The sequence below is a fragment of the Podarcis liolepis genome (assembly GCF_965112155.1).
Source record: "Podarcis liolepis genome assembly, chromosome: 13".
In the NCBI taxonomy this organism is placed as follows: Eukaryota; Metazoa; Chordata; class Lepidosauria; order Squamata; family Lacertidae; genus Podarcis; species Podarcis liolepis.
The window spans coordinates 45,542,866-45,563,517 of record NC_139573.1 but is presented as its reverse complement, the minus strand read 5'-3'; the positions used below and the strand labels follow the sequence as shown (position 1 = coordinate 45,563,517).

Here is a 20,652-nt window from a genome sequence, read left to right as displayed (position 1 = left end):
ACAAACGCCAGCTCCCTGGGCCTGTAAAGCGAGATGATCGCCACAACCGCAGAGCCTTCTGTGACTGGACTTAACTGTCAGAGGTCCTTTACCTTTACCGTGGTACCTCAGGTTACATATACTTCAGGTTACAGACGCTTCAGGTTACAGACTCCGCTAACCCAGAAATATTACCTCGGGTTAAGAACTTTGCTTCAGGAGGAGAACAGAAATCGTGCTCCAGCGGTGTGGCAGTAGCAGGAGGCCCCATTAGCTAAAGTGGTGCTTCAGGTTAAGAACAGTTTCAAGTTACGAACAGACCTCCAGAATGAATTAAGTTCTTAACCCGAGATACCACTGTACCTTTTTATTCATAGAAATCTATTCATTTGACCAAACTGTGGGAGGCAATGGAAGACAGGAGTGCCTGGCATGCTCTGTTCCATGGGGTCATGAAGAGTCGGACATGACTAAACGACTAAACAACAACAACATTCATAGTGTGCACAGGATAACGGATGAAAGACTTTTGTGGTGAATGAGCCACTTCATCCATTAGTCAAAAGTGCAAGCTAGCGTTTAAAGGTGTCAGCAAGGAAGGCCAAATAAAAGAAGCTTCAAATTACAGCAATCAGTCAACTGTATGTTGCACACCTCCTCAGCAGGAGCCAGCCACGATGAGCAAGGAAACCCCTGTTTTCCCATTTTGTTGCTATTGTAGTGGGTAAGGAGATGGTGCTTTAATACCGCCGTCTCTGATGCCTTCGGCACCATGAATGTTCCTCTTTGAGGACAGCATCGTCAGAGTAGGGAGAGCAGGCACAACACTGAATAATACTTGAAAATTGTAACAGAACCAAATCCCCCCCAAATCAAAATCTGGCTATCAAAATGGGTGTTTCTAGACAGTAGATGTTTGATTATCCTTCAGATCAGGGGAACGTGGAGGACTGGCTCCAAGATTTGGATGGAAAAGAAAGACACGATTCTGTCCTTTGAATGAAATACTGCTGGCAATATTAGTGACAGAGAGCAATTCAGAAAAACCAAAATAACCAACCACCAAATCTGTTGGACCTTTGAGAGTATGTATGCTTCTAAGCTTTGCTCTTTTTTGTTCTTCTTTTCTGACTCGTTTGACAGCCTTTGAAGTTGCATGTTTGCAGAACTTCCAGATGCTTTAGAAGCAGTCAAAATGCCCAATATTTTTGGATATTTGATTTAAAAATGCACAGCTCTGCTCATCTTCTGTTTTTCAGTGCATAACATCGAAACAACATCTACACAAATTCCTGTAATGTACAACGTTCATGTTACAAACTGGCCTCCTCCTTTGCCATTAAGCTGTATGGTAAAAATCAGATGGCATTTGAAAGAAGGAAAATACATATCCGCAATACACTTCCAAATAAAATCAGCACTGGGATGGGAAACTAAATACAGCAACGCAATGACAACGAAGGAACGACAAGGGGACTCACCTTTCTCTTGTCTCTTTGGTAATGATGGTATTACATTTTTAAAAATCTGATTTCAGCACTAGGCTGTTCTCTGGCTTGCCGGGAAAAAGCAGAGTCTCTTTTAGCCAGTGTGCATGATTAATCCACCTCCTCTGCAACAGAGTTGGTTATAATCTGATATTTCTCCCAGCGCTCATTTGAAAAAAGGATGGGGAAAAACTTCCACTGCCTACACTTCCTATGCTGGCAGCTGAATCGAAGAGATGAAGAGTCGGGTGGTTGGGAGGTATAAATACAAGCATCTTTTTCAAGTGACTCACACCAGATCATCACAAGAGGACCTGTTTCCCTCAAAGGTACGATCTCTTGCCGCAAAAGGTTTCCCTGAATTCACAGACACAAACACCATCTTTCTGTCAACATCGGAAGTTTAGTTTAAAACAATGGCTCGTACTTTTAATAGATTATATATCTAAAAAGTTTCCCAGTAGTGATGTATGGAAGTGAAAGTTGAAGCTGATCACCGAAGAATTGATGCTTTTGGATTATGGTGCTGGAGGAGACTCTTGAGAGTCCCATGGACTGCAAGGAGATCAAACCTATCCATTCTGAAGGAAATCAGCCCTGAGTGCTCACTGGAAGGACAGATCCTGAAGCTGAGGCTCCAATACTTTGGCCAGCTCATGAGAAGAGAAGACTCCCTGGAAAAGACCCTGATGTTGGGAAAGATTGAGGGCACAAGGAGAAGGGGACCACAGAGGACGAGATGGTTGGACAGTGTTCTCGAAGCTACCAGCATGAGTTTGACCAAACTGCGGGAGGCCGTGGAAGACAGGAGTGCCTGCCGTGCTTTGGTCCATGGGGTCACGAAGAGTCAGACACAACTAAATGACTAAACAACAACATATCTAAAAAGAATGGGAAGAGAAGAGGAAAATTAGGAAATCTGTGCGCTGCCTTTCAGTTACTGTGTCTGGAGATCTCTCCTGAAGGCCGTATCCTGTCCACTCCAGTAGAAACTGGAGTCAGACCTGGAGCGAGCAAGAATAGGGTCTCCTCCCCATCACTTGTAGCCTGGGGTGTCTGGACATTTCGGAGAGGAGCTGATGATGGGAACGAATGAACCCCATTTCTCTGTTGCACCTTCCCAAATGCCTCTGTTTCTCTAGAAATTCAAGGAAATTGGGAGGCAAAGCTGCACACAGCACTGTTAGTATATAGCATGTAGTTTGGCCCTTGAATATAGACCACTCTACTTCCACAAGGGGGACGTGAGTAGCGCTGTGGATTAAACCACAGAGCCTAGGGCTTGCCGATCAGAAGGTTGGCGGTTCGAATCCCCGCGATGGGGTGAGCTCCCGTTGCTCGGTCCCAGCTCCTGCCAACCTAGCAGTTCGAAAGCGCCTCAAAAGTGCAAGTAGATCAATAGGTACCACTCCGGTGGGAAGGTAAACGATGTTTCCGTGCACTGCTCTGGTTCACCAGAAGCAGCTTAGTCATGCTGGCCACATGTCATGCCGGCTGTACGCCAGCTCCCGCGGCCAATAAAGCGAAATGAGCGCCGCAACCCCAGAGTCGGCCACGACTGGACCTAATGGTCAGGGGTCCCTTTACCTTTACTTCCATAAGGTGCGGGTATGGTTCTGGGGTTCTTTTTTGGGTGTGTGTGAAAAATATAATGGAAAAATGTGCCCACTTACTGAGACACTCCTTGCAAATTGGGAAAATATGAGAAGAATGCCATCTTCATATTTGCCGCCTTTAATGTCTGTTTCTTATAACAAATTTAAACCAAACCCACCACTAGGAAGTAAGCTGCTGATGCTCCAGTCCTTTGGAGTTATCTGGAAGCAAGACCCACTGAACACAATCGATAATTTAGAATCCTAAAACTACCTACTTTCATCCTGTTACTGGAAACCCAACTAGTATAAAATCAAGCAAACCATTTCTTTTTATCATTTACATAACTGTTCTCTTCCCTATTTAACAGACTGTTCTCCATCTGGCTTATCCTCACACACTCATTTGTTCTGGCAATGGGTTTGCTGTCCTCTTCAAAAAATTTTGGAAAAAAGATCAAGTTTGTGGCCATTTCCCAACCGAATTGCACCGCCATCCTTTGTTGTGGCACCTGGCCAATTGCTATTGATACACCTGGGCAGCCAAATGGTCCGTGAGACGGTTTGTAAACTGAGTGCACAGGGATCTTTTACTTTAAAATATGGTCGTCATGGTTCATTCAGGGATAGACTGCAACTAATAATAATAATAATAATAATATCTTTATTGTCATTGCCCCCTTCGGAGACAACGAAATTACTTGACTGCTCCATAAAAGCACTAATTAAACAATGCAGTATAATACAGCAAGGGAGATTAGATGACTTTCAAAGTCCGGGCTTCCCATTCAGGGCCGAGATCGCTCTGGAGAAGAAGCTGTTCTTAAGACGGCTCGTTCTTGTCTTCATCGTCCTGTATCTCCGTCCCGACGGCAAGAGCTCGAAGAGACAGTGACCAGGATGCGATGGATCTTTTACTATGTCCAGTGCCTTCCTATGGCACCTTGTGGCATAAATCTGTTCTAAGGTGGAGAGTGGGCAGTCAACAATGCTCTCTGCTGCCTTAACAACATATGTAAAGATCATCACAGAGAAAGAAATCAAGGATAGGTTGTCTGCAAAGCTGTCAGAAATGGTAGAATGCAGAAATTTTCATTGGGAAATTCAAACAGAATGCTTTTAGCTGCAATTGTATGGCCCCCTGGGATGAGGTCCCATGGATCAGAGGGTCTATTAGATCACACCTCACAGAAACATGCTGAGGAGTTGAAAAAAAATACTTAAAATCCCATTAAGGAAAAAACCAGAGGCTTACCTACTGGGCCTTTTAGGAAAAGAAATACCAAAATCGAAAAAAGAATTTTCTGAAATGAGACCACCGCAGCTAGGATAGTAATAGCATCTTGCAGTCCATGGGACTCTCAAGAGTCTCCTCCAGCACCATAATTCAAAAGCTTCAATTCTTTGGCAATCAACCTTCTTAATATAGCCAATAAAATACATTTTTAAAAAAGAAATTGAATTAGCTGTTGTTGGCAAGGGGTGAATGGAGCAGGGGAAGCCAGCATGATATACTCCAGATATTGCAGACTTCAGCTCCCATCAATCCTAACCAAGGATGATGGGAATTGAAGTCCAACAAAACCCGGAAGATGACATGTCGGGGACCTTTGCATTAATGGAAAGCAGGGTTTGGAAATGAGCAAGACAGAAACAAATCCCACATAAATCTCCATGGAGATAATATTGGAGACTTGGGTTTGTTTGTTGAACTGCATGAACTCTATGTAGAACAGGATGTGGCTCACCTCCGCCTTCCAGGTATTGTTGGACTACAACTCCCATCATAGCGGGCCACTCTCCGGGAATGATGGGAAATGGGGAGCCAACATTACTTGGAAATCTGCAAGTTAGCTACCCCTGGTGTGGAAGGAAGAACTAAAGGAAGAAAGCTGTTAGCTTGGCACAGAGCTTTCATAATTTAAAGGCCACTTTGAAGCAGCAGGAACAGAAATAGGGGCATCGTGGAGAAGAAAAAACCTTCACAGGACCAAGAATAGCCCAAATGCCAGCATGTCTAAGGAATAATATCATGAACTCGAAAGAGATGCAACAGGAAATTGAAATAAAGCGGGCAAGACAGGATGTTTGGAGCAAAGGAAATCTAATAGAACGGCTTCCAAACCTGATTTCTCTCAAGGTTCATAATTTTAAAAGATGAAAGCTGAGAGCATCTGGCAGTGCAGAATGAACCAGAAACCATGAAGGGATTTTAAAAGGCAAAATATTTTCCGGCTTTCATTGCTTCATTGCAGAGAGTTGGACTAGATGATTCTTGGGATCCTGAAATCTACTCGGAGTCCTGTAGTGATTTCATGCTCTTTATTGCAGCTTGTAAAACAGTGATTGAATTGCCCCCCCAAACCTCAGGCTTTTATATACATTATTTACACCATGAGTCCCGTCTGATTGGCTGATTCTGCTTCTCTCCTGGAGCCTGATTGGTCTTTTCCTGCAGGCCAATCAGTTGTTGCATTCTAGGATCCTACTTGCCTATTGTTCTAGGATCCAAGCTTAGTACATAACAGATCCCTTCCAACTCTGCAATTCTGTGATTTCTGAAGGGTGGTCTCTTCCTAAACACGCTTGGCATAGGTCCACCCTAAGCACATTTCTGCCAGAAGTAGCATTAAAAAAACATAGTGGGACTTCCGTCCTGCTAAACATGGCAAGATGGGGGCTGTCGTGTTGCTGCAATTTAGTTGTCGGCTAAATTAAATCACAACGTTCTTTTGTGATGTCGGAGCTGATTGCAGGTGAAACTCGGAAAATTAGAATATTGTGGAAAAGTTCATTTATTTCAGTAATTCAACTTAAAAGACGAAACTAATATATGAGATAGACTCATGACATGCAAAGCGAGATATGTCAAGCCTTTATTTGTTATAATTGTGATGATCATGGCGTACAGCTGATGAAAACCCCAAATTAACAATCTCAGAAAATTAGAAGTTTAAAAGAAATCAGCAAAACAAGGATTGCAAATAGAGCAATATTGGACTTCTGAGAATTAGAAGCATGCATATGTACTCAGTACTTGGTTTGGGCCCCTTTTGCATCAATTACTGCCTCAATGCAGTGTGGCATGGATGCTACCAGCCTGTGGCACTGCTGAGGTGTTATGGAAGACCAGGATGCTTCAATAGCAGCCTTCAGCTCTTCTGCATTGCTCGGTCTCATGTCTCTCATCTGTCTCTTGGCAATGCCCCCATAGATTCTATATGGGGTTCAGGTCAGGCGAGTTTGCTGGCCAATCAAGCACAGTAATCCCACAGGCATTGAACCAGGTTTTGGTACATTTGGCAGTGTGGGCCGGTGCCAAAGTCTTGCTGGAAAATGAAGTCAGCATCCCCATAAAGCTTGTCTGAGGAAGGAAGCACGAAGTGCTCCAAAATCTCCTGGTAGACGGCTGCGATGACCCTGGACTTAATGAAGCACAGTGGACCAACACCAACTGATGACATGGCTCCCCAAATCAACACAGACTGTGGAAACTTCACACTGGACTTCAAGCATCTGGCATCGTGTGCCTCCCCATTCTTCCTCCAGACTCTGCGTCCTTGGTTTCCAAATGAGATGCAAAAGCTGCTCTCATCAGAAAAGAGATTTGCCAAGAGACAGATGAGAGTCATGAGACCGAGCAATGCAGAAGAGCTTTTCCACGATATTCTAATTTGCCGAGTTTCACCTGTATGGCCGAATGCTGACATCTGAAAATAGCCCCGTGTTTAAAAGGTGATGGCCTGAATGTTTTCCCCTCCTGAGATAGCAGTAATACAGTGGTGCCCCGCAAGACGAATGCCTCGCAAGACAGAAAACTCGCTAGACGAAAGAGTTTTCTGTTTTGGAGGTGCTTCGCAAAACAAATCTCCTATGGGCTTGCTTCGCAAGACGAAAATGTCTTGCGAGTTCCTGCGGTTTCCCCCCTCCCCCCTTTTTCTAAGCCGCTAAGCCGCTTATCAGCTGATCCGATAAGCTGATAAGCCGCTAAAAGCCGCTAATAGCGCTAATCCGCTAATCCGTCAATGGGCTTGCTTCGCAAGACGAAAAAACCGCTAGACGAAGAGAATCACAGAACGGATTCTTTTCGTCTTGCGAGGCACCACTGTACTGAAAACAGACCTGGCCTTCCTAGTGTAGTTGTGGCTTCCGTTGTTGTTTAGCTTAGTCCTTCCCCTTCCTTGTCAAACAAAATGATTTCTCCCTCTCCCCCTGCATGAGAGATTTGAACCTTTGCCGCACCACAGAGCTCCCTTCACAAATTTGAGACGGAGCGATGGTTGGCCATAGTGGCCAGGTCCAAAGATGTTTTTTTAAGGAGCGGTTGGATAATCGCCTCTTGAAGAGGGCCTGGGAAGACTCCCTCACAGAGGGAAGCGTTCACCACCCTGCAGAGCCCATTACGCAGCCCTTCCTGGCTGGCTTTTATGAGCCAGGATGGGCAAGGAGACAGGTTTCTCTCATCCAAGCAGCCTGTCCACATCCTCGGAGGTAACTGTATGAATCTTTGCTCTTCACAAAAAACACCTCAAGGACCAAAGGACCAAACCATGTGAGATACCACAAATCCAAGGCTGTCTCTTCCACAAATAAAAAACTACACTGGGCTGCATTGCGACTGCGGGGGGAAATTTAACCCTTTCACCCCATTGCATTTTTCCAGTGAAGGTTGCTGCCCCAACAGCTACTATTTGCCTTGTTAAGGACTGTGCATTCAGAATGGTACGCAAACACTTTCTCTAAAAATAGCAGTGGGGGTGGAGGGTGGGGAGAAAATTGTGTGGCAGCAAGCTCTTCCCCCAATGTTCTGTTCCTGATCCAAATCGCTCCTGCTCTGCACTTGCTAAATCTGAAAGAGATGGGAATTTCAGTCTGTGCCCGGTGAGCCTCTGTTAATTCCCTGTCTTAGCATCTTTTGCAGAAGTGGCTGCTTATTACACGGAAAATGCCTTAATAACTGTTGGAAAAGCAGCTTTGTGGTTCCTTTACACAAAGTACAGTGGTACCTCGGGTTAAGTACTTAATTCATTCTGGAGGTCCGTTCTTAACCTGGAACTGTTCTTAACCTGAAGCACCACTTTAGCTAATGGGGCCTCCCGCTGCCGCCGTGCCGCCGGAGCCCGATTTCTGTTCTTATCCTGAAGCAAAGTTCTTAACCTGAAACACTATTTCTGGGTTAGCGGAGTCTGTAACCTGAAGCGTATGTAACCCGAGGTACCACTGTATTTGTCTTTCTCCTCCCATGTAAGACCACTGAGGAGGCAGATTGGTGTATGGGATGCAGCCAAGGCTTATGCAATGTGGGTTATTTATACAGTGGTACCTCGTTACCTCTGGTTATGGTGCTGGAGGAGACTCTTGAGAGTCCCATGGGCTGCAAGAAGGTCAGACCTATCGATTCTTAAGGAAATCAGCCCTGAGTGCTCACTGGAAGGACAGATCCTGAAGCTGAGGCTCCAATACTTTGGCTACCTCATGAGAAGAGAAGACTCCCTGGAAAAGACCCTGATGCTGGGAAAGATGGAGGGCGCAAGGAGAAGGGGATGACAGAGGACGAGATGGTTGGACAGTGTTCTCGAAGCTACCAGCATGAGTTTGACCAAACTGCGGGAGGCAGTGGAAGACAGGAGTGCCTGGCGTGCTCTGGTCCATGGGGTCACAAAGAGTCGGACACGACTAAATGACTAAACAACAACAACAACAACCTCTGCTTACGAACTTAATTCGTTCCGGAGGTTTGTTCTTAAGCTGAAACCTTTCTTATCCTGAGGCGCGCTTTCACTAATGGGGCCTCCCGCTGCGCATGCGCCTGTGGTGCGCGATTTCTGTTCACATCTTGGGGCAAAGTTTGCAACCAGGAGCAGCTACTTCCGGGTTAGCAGAGTTCATAACCTGAAGCGTTTGTAACCAGAGCGTTCGTAACCAGAGGTACCACTGTATTGAAATTATCCTCTCTGAACACTTTTAGTATTGGTTATATAAAGATCAGCATGGAAACAGCACCACCTGCAGGAAGGAAGGCAGCATATGCAATTCTAGAAATTGTACACCTGGTTTGGCTCCTCTGTGACTCAGTTTGTTGCTAGACAAGGGCATCAGTTAAGGCTGGAATTTTGGAAGGCATTTGGAATAGGGCCCAGTCTTTCTGTTGAAATCTAAGATGAATGTAAAAGCCTGATCCCTCCACCCCACCCTAGCTAAGAATTCTCAGAACTTATACCAAAATTGTCCAGTAGCACCTTAGAGAGGAAGGACGCGGGTGGCGCTGTGGGTTAAACCACAGAGCCTAGGACTTGCTGATCTGAAGGTCGGCGGTTCAAATCCCCGCAACGGGGTGAGCTCCCGTTGCTCGGTCCCTGCTCCTGCCAACCTAGCAGTTCGAAAGCACACAAAAAAGTGCAAGTAGATAAATAGGTACCGCTCTGGCGGGAAGGTAAACGGCGTTCCATGTGCTGCTCTGGTTCGCCAGAAGCGGCTTAGTCCTGCTGGCCACATGACCCGGAAGCTGTACGCCGGCTCCCTCAGCCAATAAAGCGAGATGAGCGCCGCAACCCCAGAGTCATCGGCGACTGGACCTAATGGTCAGGGGTCCCTTTACCTTTAGCACCTTAGAGACCAACTAAGTTTGTTCTTGGTATAAGCTTTCATGTGCATGCACTTATACCAAGAACAAACGTAGTTGGTCTCTAAGGTGCTACTGGACAATTTTCTTATATATTTTGACTGCGTCGGACCAACACAGCTAACTACCTGAATCAATTCTCAAAACTGCTCAGGATGCTTATTCCAAATGGATTTTGAGAGTCCAACATGCAAGGTTCAGAGAACTCCTAGAAGCATGCTAAATGGGGGGTCTATTATTATTATTATTATTATTATTATTATTATTATTATTATTATTATTACCCCACCTTTTCCCCTGACCAGGACTCAAGGTGACTTACAGCTAAAAATAAGGACAGAACAATTTCATTTTAAAAAAACCCCAAGCCAGCCACGAAGAATCGTTCAGGTGGTCAAACACAGTCTTAGACAAAATGAGTGCAGCAAGCCACCCCAGTTTGTTTTGTCCATTTGTTGTTTATTTAAAAGGCACAGTGACCTGAACAATTCTATCTTTGATTATTGATTCTAAGATACATGCATTGCACAGTGGTACTGTCCATTTCAATACACCGTTCAAATTAGGGCTCTGGTTTTACTTTGGTAAGCAGGTATATCATATCCCTGCTATGATATACACAAATGTAAAAATACACTAAATATAAACAACTGTCTCTGGTATCTAACAGGTCTTCAGACCTCCAAGGTCCTGTGTCCAAATGTCCATAGCTGGTATCCTGTGTTGCTTGCAGAACTAGAACCAGAAAGAAAGAAAAAATAAAATAAATATATCTAGTGTGCATTCCAGGGATGGATACTTCCAGAAGCTAAAACAATAACTTTCATAATGGGAATAAATGCAGAGCTCTATGCAGGAAAGAGAGGGAGTTCTTCTTCACCTATTACATAATTAACTTACGGAACCCACTGCCACAAGATGTGACATCACTGGCATAGAGGGCTTCAATACAATATTCAACAAATTCGTGCTAACTAAATAGAGCCAGGGATTGATGAATCCATCTCCTTCTGTGTCACTTTAGCATGTGGAATAGACCAGCAAGGTAAATAGAGGTAAAGGTAAATAAAGGGAACCCTGACCATTAGGTCCAGACATGGCCGACTCTGGGGTTGCGGCGCTCATCTCGCTTTATTGGCCGAGGGAGCTGGCGTACAGCTTCTGGGTCATGTGGCCAGCATGACTAAGCTGCTTCTGGCAAACCAGAGCAGCGCACAGAAATGCCGTTTACCTTCCCGGCGGAGCGGTACCTATTTATCTACTTGCACTTTGACGTGCTTTCGAACGGCTAGGTTGGCAGGAGCAGGGACCAAGCAACGGGAGCTCACCCTGTCACGGGGATTTGAACCGCCGACCTTCCAATCGGCAACTCCTAAGCTCTGTGGTTTAACCCACAGCCCCACCCACGTCCCATATGGCATACATGCTTAAATATAAAAGAATCTGCTTGCTGTATCTCCTCACAATCAAACCCAAAGACTGAAGTGTCAAGAACTGCTGAGATTTCTTTTGACCCAGCAATAGTTTAAATGATTTTAGTACAGCTGGATCATTTCCAGATAAGAAATCCTCAAACCTTCTGTGAACGTTTCACTACAAAATGCTCCTATGCAAGTTTCACTTGGAAGCAGAGATGGATAGATTTGTCCACTCCTGTTTCTTTCTGTTTCTAATTTTTCCAGCCTTAAGTGCCATATTTTGCATGTTACTTTCACTGATATGTTCATTTTTAGATGCAGTTTCACAGATTTTTCCCCCACATGTTATTGTTTGGAGAACTGCATTGCAAAATTTGGAGACAGGCGGATTTCAAAGGCTACCTGCATTTCAGTTCGTATAGGGCGAACTGGGCTGTGTGTGGTGATTTGAAGCTCCGACTTCGGGACTTCAAAGCACCCAATCACATTATTGTGGTGCCAGATGACTAACAGGTGGATAGCCTTGCCCAACCTGCAGAGCCAAAAAAGGGTTTCCCACCCATGATCTACAATATCGCAACTGTTTTACCACTTCTAGAATTCTTTATGTGATTTAGGATTGGCACAGAGAGAAAGCAGGGATATTGTGTCTTTAAACAGGCAGAAATTTGACACATTAGCCTTTTTCTCATATGGAAATAATTCTAGAAAGAGCTTCACCTGGTGGTACACTGTCTGTCTGATGTTTTATTTCTTGGATGTGGCCACTGATTAGTTGGGGGTGGGGCAGGGCTGGATTTAGGTTTGATGAGGCCCTAAGCTTGCTGATCAGAAGGTCAGTGGTTCGAATCCTTCAACGGGATGAGCTCCTGTTGCTTGGTCCCAGCTCCTGCCCACCTAGCAGTTTGAAAGCACCTCAAAGTGCAAGTAGATAAATAGGTACCGCTCCGGCGGGAAGGTAAATGGAATTTCTGTGTGCTGCTCTGGTTCACCAGAAGTGGCTTAGTCATGCTGGCCGCATGACCTGGAAGCTGTCTGCGGACAAACGCCGGCTCCCTCGGCCTATAGAGCGAGATAAGTGCGCAACCCCAGTGTCGTCCGTGACTGGACCTAACGGTCAGGGGACCCTTTACATTTACCTTTAATCTACTGATGGTAATGGGGCCCTTTATATGTCCAGCTGTCCTTGGTCAACAACAAATTGCTGCTGTTTTTTGTGTTGAATATATGCTATATGGTAATTTATGGACCTAGTAGGTATCTAAAGCCATTTTACTTGTTTTTTTTATCTTATATTTTGAAAATATACATCCAGTTTTTTCCCCTTTAAAAAATTTTGGGGGGCCCCCAAGAGAGTGGGGCCCTAAGCTATAGCTTGTTTAGCTTATACAGTACGTAAATTCGGGACTGGGTGGGCAGGTAGTCCTTCGCCCTGCTTGCAAAAGAGGACACAAATTTGCACAAGACACAAAGAACATGAGAATTTTATGCAAGTGTGTGCCCTCTTTTGTAAGTAGAGCCGACAGCCAAATCCACACACCATGGACTGGACCCCCACCTTCAATTACTGTTGCCAATGGCACCCCTGATACCACAGGGTCCAATTTAGGACATACCATAATAACTATCGCTGTACACTTTCAAGGTGCTGTGTTCACTGCTATTGGTGTTTGAGAGGGCATCCGGTGACAGAAATTGGTTACAGGCTTGACTGCTGAGCAGAAAGATGACACCGGGTTCCGATTCTTCCAGTTCAGCTTCTTCAAGAAAATATTGTAGTTGTCCATGTATTCAGATACCCAGGGGTTCCTGTATTGGGGGGAGGGAGGAGAGAGAAAGAGCGAGGGAGAGTCATAGCAGGATAAAATGGAGAATCCGGGGTGGGTGGGTGTGTACCCTCTTAACTTTAGAAGCCATATGGCTAATGTTATGTACTGAGTTGAATAGGATCCAAAATGCAGCAGTCTGATTGGTCCTAGAACAATAGGATTTAGAATGCAGCATTCTGATTGGTCCTAGAACAATGCAGCAGTATGATTGGTCTGCAGGAGCCACCCAATCCAGCTCCAGATGGAAGTGAATCCACAACCTGATTGGCCTACAAGAGAATTCTGGAATTAGCCAATCATGTGCAGCCCACTGTGTAAATAATGTATATAAAGCAGATACTTTGAGGGGGACATTCATTCCTCCTCACCACTATGAGCTGAATAAAGAGCATGAAATCCACTCTTGACTCTGAGTATATTTCAACTAAGTCAGATAACTTTGTAGCCTTCTGCTCAGTTGCACTGTTGCTCATGGGAATCCCATTGCATGAAGAAAATGGCTCCAGCACCAGTAACTTCTGGAAGTGGGCTATTTAATTTCTGCAGCCTTTTGGTGGAGTTTTAAGGCTAAATTGATGGACTAGTTCAGACGGATTCTGACAACATGGTGCTGAGAACGCCTCTTTCATAAATACGGAGTGAGCCATGGGTAGGCAACATAGATGTCAATCTTTCCCTTTTTTAAAGGGAAATTCCCTTAAATTCCTCACAAGAAAATGGAAAGGTTGAGAGCTATGGTAGGCAAACTAGGGCCCGGGGGCCGGATCCGGCCCAATTGCCTTCTAAATCTGGCCCACGGACAGTCCAGGAATCAGCGTGATTTTACATGAGTAGAATGTGTCCTTTTATTTAAAATGCATCTCTGGGTTATTTGTGGGGCGTAGGAATCCGTTCATTTTTTCTTTTTTCAAAATATAGTCCAACCCCCCCCCCCCCCACAAGGTCTGAGGGACAGTGGACCGGCCCCCTGCCGATAAAGTTTCTGACTCCTGGTGTAAGCCCTTGTGGGTGCAATGATTTGAGCTTGGAAGGACAAACAGCCACCATTCATTATGGTTTGAAGAATTTACTGCATTGTAAAGGACAGTGGTACCTTGGTTTTCGAACGCAATCCATTCCGGAAGACCGTTTGACTTCCGAAATGTTCGAAAACCGAGGCCCAAAGGGCTGGCTGCAAGTTCCATTGAGAAAACTGATAAACATCCAGCAGAATCCGTTCAACTTCTGAGGCGCGTTTGAAAACGGAAGCATTTGCTTCCAGGTTTTTGGCGAAACATTTGGCTTCCGAGATGCTCGAAAAGCAAGGTACCACTGTACATCTTATAATTGTCTATCTCCTTTGTATATCCTTTTGGACACGCAAACCGCCAAGAGAAGAGACCTTGCATTGAACGGATCCTGAGACCGGTAATGTAATGTATGTGTGTAAATGTTACTGTTCTGTTGCTTCCCTTAGTCCCCCCCCCCCAATAAAGTATTTGCAAAGACTCTTACTCAGTGTAGTAGCCATCGTCAAAGACAAGATTGGAGAAATTCCTATTTGCGCTACAAAATCCACTTCGTAGTCTGGGCCAGGGGACGTAATCTCTTTGGTAAGTACTTGGTTCGGTCCTGGGATAAACTTCTATGAAAAGAGAGAATATTCAGCCACCAACAGGAGTTGGCACAGTTTGTTTGTCTTCTGCTGTCATTAAGAGTACAGTGGTGCCTCGCAAGACGAAATTAATCCGTTCCGCGAGTCTTGAGGTTTTTTTGTCTTGCGAAGCACGGCTATTAGCGGCTTAGCGGCTATTAGCGGCTTAGCGGCTATTAACAGCTTAGCGGCTTTAAGAAAAAGGAAACAAACTCGCAAGAACTCGCAAGACGTTTCGTCTTGCGAAGCAAGCCCATAAGGAAATTCGTCTTGCGGAACGACAAAAAAAACGGAAAACTCTTTCGTCTTGCGCGTTTTTCATCTTGCGAGGCATTCGTCTTGCGAGGTACCATCTTGTATTTCTTTGGGGATATTTACCAAAATATCCTCAAGCGGTTGTGTGTGTTTAATTTAACTCAACTGACCTGGCTGGAACACAGTAGATCCCACATGTGATTTCTTAATTTCACGAAGTTGCATTTGAGTAGCTCGCTGTGTTTCCAAGAGAAACTGTTGATAGTCGCTCCAATTCTGGCCCTGTTCTGGGCAGACGCAAGGAGACGGTACTTGATCTGGGGAAGGGGCAAGTCCACATTTGTAAGAAGGGCACTGCAAAATTAGTTGTTATTCACTCATGCCCTACTTCACTCATTCACTACTACAGCAATGACCTGTGCTAAGAGGCTATGGTAGGTTTTGCTGGGTGATGGGGGAAAAAACCACAGCTTTCTCTTAAAAAAAAAAAATGCTAGAAAAGAAAGGTTTGCTAACAATGTTGGGTCCCTTAGTTGCAAAAGCTGAGTTGGTAAAGAATGGAAAGAATATCTGCCCTTTGGGTTGGATAATCAAAACACAGTGGTACCTCGGGTTATGTACTAATTCGTTCCGGAGGTCTGTTCTTAACCTGAAACCGTTCTTAACCTGAAGCACCACTTTAGCTAATGGGGCCTCCCACTGCCTCTGCGCCACCGGTGCCCGATTTGTGTTCTCATCCTGAGGCAAAGTTCTTAGCCCGAGGAACTACATCCAGGTTAGCAGAGTCTGTAACCCGAAGTGTTTGTAACCCGAGGTGTTTGTAACCCAAGGTACCACTGTATAAGATGTAGTCATGACTACCAACTTGGACAGGTTGAAAACAGTATTTTTCGCTCTATAATACGCACTTTTTCCCTCCTAAAAAGTAAGGGGAAATGGTGTGCGTCTTATGGAGCGAATGCAGGCTGCGCAGCTATTGCTGAAGCCAGAACAGCAAGAGGGATTGCTGCGCAGCAATCCCTCTTGCTGTTCTGGCTTCAGGGATAGCCGGGCAAAGCCTCTTCAACAACATTTGATTCAGAATATTTTTTTTTCTTGTTTTCCTCCTCTGAAAACTAGGTGCGTCTTATGGTCAGGTGCGTCTTATAGAGCAATAAATACGGTAGACAAATTTATGGAGGCTAGAAATGGCGAAATAAATTGTGTTGATTCCCCCCCACACACACACTTAACAATTAAAATTATTATTTTTTATTTAAAAAGGTTTTCCTTAAAAATATGAAGTTTTATAGAAATGAAATGAATAGTATAATACATAATGATATAGCCTCCAGTATTACAGGCAGTCGCTGGAGATCATGAATGTGAGAATGCATGCTACAATGCTCAGGTCATGCTTGCTGGTCTAGATGTGACTTTGTCTGGATCTCGCAGTGATCTCCTTAAGTTTTTAAGACTCACATGGCAAAGAACTGCTGGACTCTTTACCTGGTGGAATACATGCATCTGCCTGCTGAGCTAGTCTCTCCGCCTCCATCTTCTGTACTGCGCTTTGCTTGGGAAGAAGGTGGCAGACCTGTGGATCTTCTTGGACCTGCTGAAATGGTGGTGGAGCCGCTTGGCTTGTGGTCAGCCTCCGGCCCAGGTCCATAGGATAAGGTGGTCGAACTTCTTGGCAGCCAGCTGCTTCAACGTACTTCACAGGTTCAGGCTCAACAGGTGTATGGAACTCCTTGGCCTTCAGCTGGGCTTCCAGTTTCACCATCTGCACAAACAATTCACACAAGCTGTGGATCTGGCTGGGAAGATTCATTAGAAACTTCCTGCAAACACAACGCTCAGTGTCCACCATTTCTCTGAAGAAAATAGGCATGCCCTATCCGACTGGGTTGCCCCAGTCACTCTGGGTGGATTCCAACATATAGAAAAACATAACAAAACATTAAAAAGCTTCCCTGTACAGTGGTACCTCGGTTTATGAACTTAATCCGTTCCTGAAGTCCGTTCTTAAACCAAATCCATTCTTAAACTGAGGTGCGCTTTCCCTAATGAGGCCTCCCGCCGCCGGTGCCCTTCCACCGTTCGGCTTCCGTTCGTAGACCGAGATAAAGTTCGCAAAAGGGGGCACTACTTCTGGTTTTGCGGAGTTCGTAAACCGAATAGTTCGTAAACAGGACTGTTCGTAAACTGCGGTACAGGGCTGCCTTCAGATGTCTTCCAAAGGTTGTATAGTTACATGTCTCCTTGGCCTGGGGGGGGGTCACATAACTCCATACCCTCCAACATTTCTCTGATGAAAATAGGGACCTCCTAAGGAGAAGCGGGACATTCTGGGATCAAATCAGAAAACGGTTGAGAAGAATGTTGCCTACCTCTGAGGCATCCATTGTCGGCACCTGGTAGTGATAGTCATCATAGTGTATGTAGTCCTTAGTGTACAAGGTGTTGTACATATCCTTGTTCACAGGTGGCTGAGCATTGGGGGAGAAGGGGGGGAGAGAAAGGGATCATTAAAATTATTATGGTTTCCATCGTCAGGTTGCTCACTAAAGCAGCAGCAGAATGGAGAGAGGTTCTAAGTTCTTCTGTGATGCACAAACTTTCCCCCCTGAACAGTTTGCAAAGAGAGAGAATAGAATTTATTTCTGGGGTCAGTCTGAAATGTGTGTGTGTATATGTGTGTGTGTGAGATGGGCTGTGGGGCATGAAGGCTGCTCCCTGCAAGGCCCTTTCCACCTGGCCTAGGGGGCAGGGCCCAGACTGATCAGCCCTACTATGTTAAATATGTATTCTGTAGTTGACCTCCTTTGCAATGTTTTATTTTGAAATCTTTAAGATAATATTTTCGTTTTCTGTTATGTTGCTTTGACTATCTTCGAATTTCCTCAGATTGTTTTATTTATCTTTTATTGATTTAATATGCTGTAAACCACTCTGAGATGTTCCTTAAAAATATAAAGCGGTATAGAAATTTAAAAAATTTAAATTAAATTAAATTATGCTGCACTTTCAGACAGTCAGTGCAATGTGGATACATCTGGACTAGGCATGGCATCAAAACAATTAATTCACAACCATTCTATTCTGAATATACTCTACTGATGGAAAGTTGCAATTTAGGTATATCCATTTTGCTGCAGATTTTTAATTGCAAAAGCATCTCTTAAGAGCCTGCAGGATCAGGCCAATGGCCCATCTAGTCCAGCGTCCTGTTCTCACAGTGGCCAATCAGATGCCTGCGTTAAATCCACAAGCAGGATCCGAGCACATGAGCACTCCCTAAAGTAGGTTTTAAAAATTTGGCCTGTTTTAGCATCATAGAATCATAGAGTCAGAAAAACGCCACTACCTTCCCAAGACACCGGGGCGTCTCTCTGGTGGTCACCCTCTGGCTGTAAACCTTCCTCAGACCAGAGAGACCGGTGATGTTAAGTTGTGGGCGAACATATCAGACGACACAGCGATTCTTCAAACAGCTCTTCTTTATTCTGAGGCCAGAACTGAACTGAGCTGAAGGGTTCAGCCGGCCTGCTTATATAGAGCTCCAGTACAATGTAACTGTAACAACTTTCTAAAACTATCCAATCACTGAACGTCACTTTTGATCCTTCATTTGCATAACTATCTACAGTATACCCCTGCTGGCCCAGGGTGAGAACTTCAGTACATAACAGGCGATAAGCGACTGCTACCTCCTGAGAGGAGCACGCTTGTCTTCTGGCATCTCATTGCAGAAGAAAAAGTCAATCAGTAGCTCTAAAACTACTTTATTTACAGTCTATATAGAGAGGCTCCATCAGCATGTCTTCTCTCAGCAGCAGTACAGAACAACCATCACACACAAAAGTGAAAGTAACTTCTCACAGTACTCCAACAGTAACGAGACTTCCTGTCTCACGCTCTCAGACACTGACATGGTATAAACAACCATAGTGCTACTTGCTGAGCAGCTGGTGAGATAAAAATCCTAACAGCGACCCTGAGAATCACGCCCTGCAATGCAGCAATATGCACCTGTCCCACAAGGAGACCTTCAACCTTGGCCCCACAGTCTAAAAACACCAATTTATGTCTTACCTTGGAAAGGGCAATTCTCTGCATTATGTCCGTCATGTTGCACTGGTTCTCTGGAACAAAGAAAAACGGCAATGGAGACATTAAGGGATTTCCACCCCCTGTTGTATGACTTACTACAGTTCAAAATGTGCCTGGTGATGGTTTGCAGAACTTTGCAGGGCTGCTGTTGGAATATGTGCTTTCTTTAGCCGCTGTTGGATTAGATGAGAGCTCTTGGCAGGGACGTCTTACCCATTGAAGCTAGTGGACGCCAGGGCGCCAAGTTCTGGAGGCGCCAGGGAAGAGTCAGAGGCTGGACACAGCGCCTCCCGGCATCAGCTCACCACCCTTGCCCGCCTCTGCCGTGCAGCGCCACGCCCGGAGCCTCCATCTGCTGTGGCCACCGTGGCACAAAGTGGCCAGCTGAGCCGGAAGGCATCACTGTTGGGATACTGCCAGGGAGACAAAGTCCATCATGGCCCCAAGCCATCTGCCGGACGATCCATCGATCTCCCGTAGGCACGCAGTATCAGCAATTAGCGACATGAGTTTCCTGAAATAGCTTGCCACATTCCGGAGCTCATGCACACTCTATCAGCAGATAATTCACAGCAAAAGTCGCACTCAGGAGAGCATTATTTACAAGTTTTATTCAGCGTTGATCAGAACAAAGAAAGACATGACTGCCTGCGTCAGTGTCTCCGACACACAGAGAAAACGAAAGCAACAGAAAACATAAACATCCTGTGAACAGGAAATACGCAGACTCTGTGACTCACAGCCTGCTCCCTTTTAAGGTGGAACGGAAATAGCCTAACAATCACACCCAGTCTCCGCCTATTCCCAGCCAGAGGAGCCACCCTCCAGCTGCTGCTCGCCTCCTCCAGCCCTGCTGACAGCTCCGTCCTCCCTAAAAAACTCTGGGAAATGGGGGAGGGGGGTACCGGCGGGAGCTTTGCACCACGGCGCCAGATATCCTTAAGACAGCCCTGGCTCTTGGCCCAAGTATAAGCTCTCATTTCTATAGAGCGGTGGGGAAAACTTCCCCCTTGCTGCTGAATTTCCCCTGATTAACAGACAGAAGCCTGCTAGATGGGAAAACGTAATGGAAGAGGGAAGCCTTGCTCCAAGTTAAAACACACAGAGAAACAACCGTAGCGTCCCCTTTGGGTTCCTGGAAAATTTGCTCCTGAGGGCTGGGGGACCCTTGGAAATGGTGTATAATATGGTGCAGGGGGAAATGGGCCCCGATTGCCACAAGGAAGCAAAAGAGCCATTACCTCTGAGCTGGGGTCTTGACTGCTGCTGTTCTGGCATTGTGGTGGTATTGCTTGACCGGGCTTTGCTAGGCCAAGAGGATAAGGCTGGACTCTTTCTGAAGAGGCAGAAGAATGTTCACCCTTTATGAGGTATTGGAGCTCTTGGCATGTTCCAAAGCAATCTGATGCCACGGAAACAAAATGGCCCTGCCTCTTTCCTCCTCCATGGTTCCTCAGGCCAGAAGAGACACCACCCAATGACAAAAGTCAAAAATTCTCCTCCCGATAGTATTTGAAGGAATAGGCGAGATTTAGTTTTGAGAGAGTTCGGATTTAAACATGTGTTTGGTATGTTACAAATGGTATGCTACAAAATACAGGTGAAACTCGGAAAATTAGAATATCGTGGAAAAGTTCATTTATTTCAGTAATTCAACTTAAAAGGTAAAACTAATATATGAGATAGACTCATGACATGCAAAGTGAGATATGTCAAGCCTACACCAAATTAACAATCTC

At 45.2% G+C, this 20,652-nt stretch overlaps 1 protein-coding gene across 1 annotated transcript; it reads right to left on the bottom strand.

The window, feature by feature from the left end:
- Nucleotides 1-10,121: 10,121 nt before the first annotated feature.
- On the bottom strand, nucleotides 10,122-20,265 carry LOC310690715 (uncharacterized protein). Its single transcript, XM_083470222.1, has 8 exons — nucleotides 20,155-20,265; nucleotides 18,896-18,945; nucleotides 17,191-17,289; nucleotides 16,307-16,583; nucleotides 14,989-15,135; nucleotides 14,425-14,554; nucleotides 12,718-12,910; nucleotides 10,122-10,418 (listed from the first exon to the last, which is right to left on the bottom strand). Exons 1-7 carry the CDS (start codon nucleotides 20,189-20,191, stop codon nucleotides 12,742-12,744), a joined length of 909 nt encoding a protein of 302 aa, XP_083326348.1. The 5' UTR covers nucleotides 20,192-20,265; the 3' UTR covers nucleotides 10,122-10,418; nucleotides 12,718-12,741.
- Nucleotides 20,266-20,652: the final 387 nt, after the last annotated feature.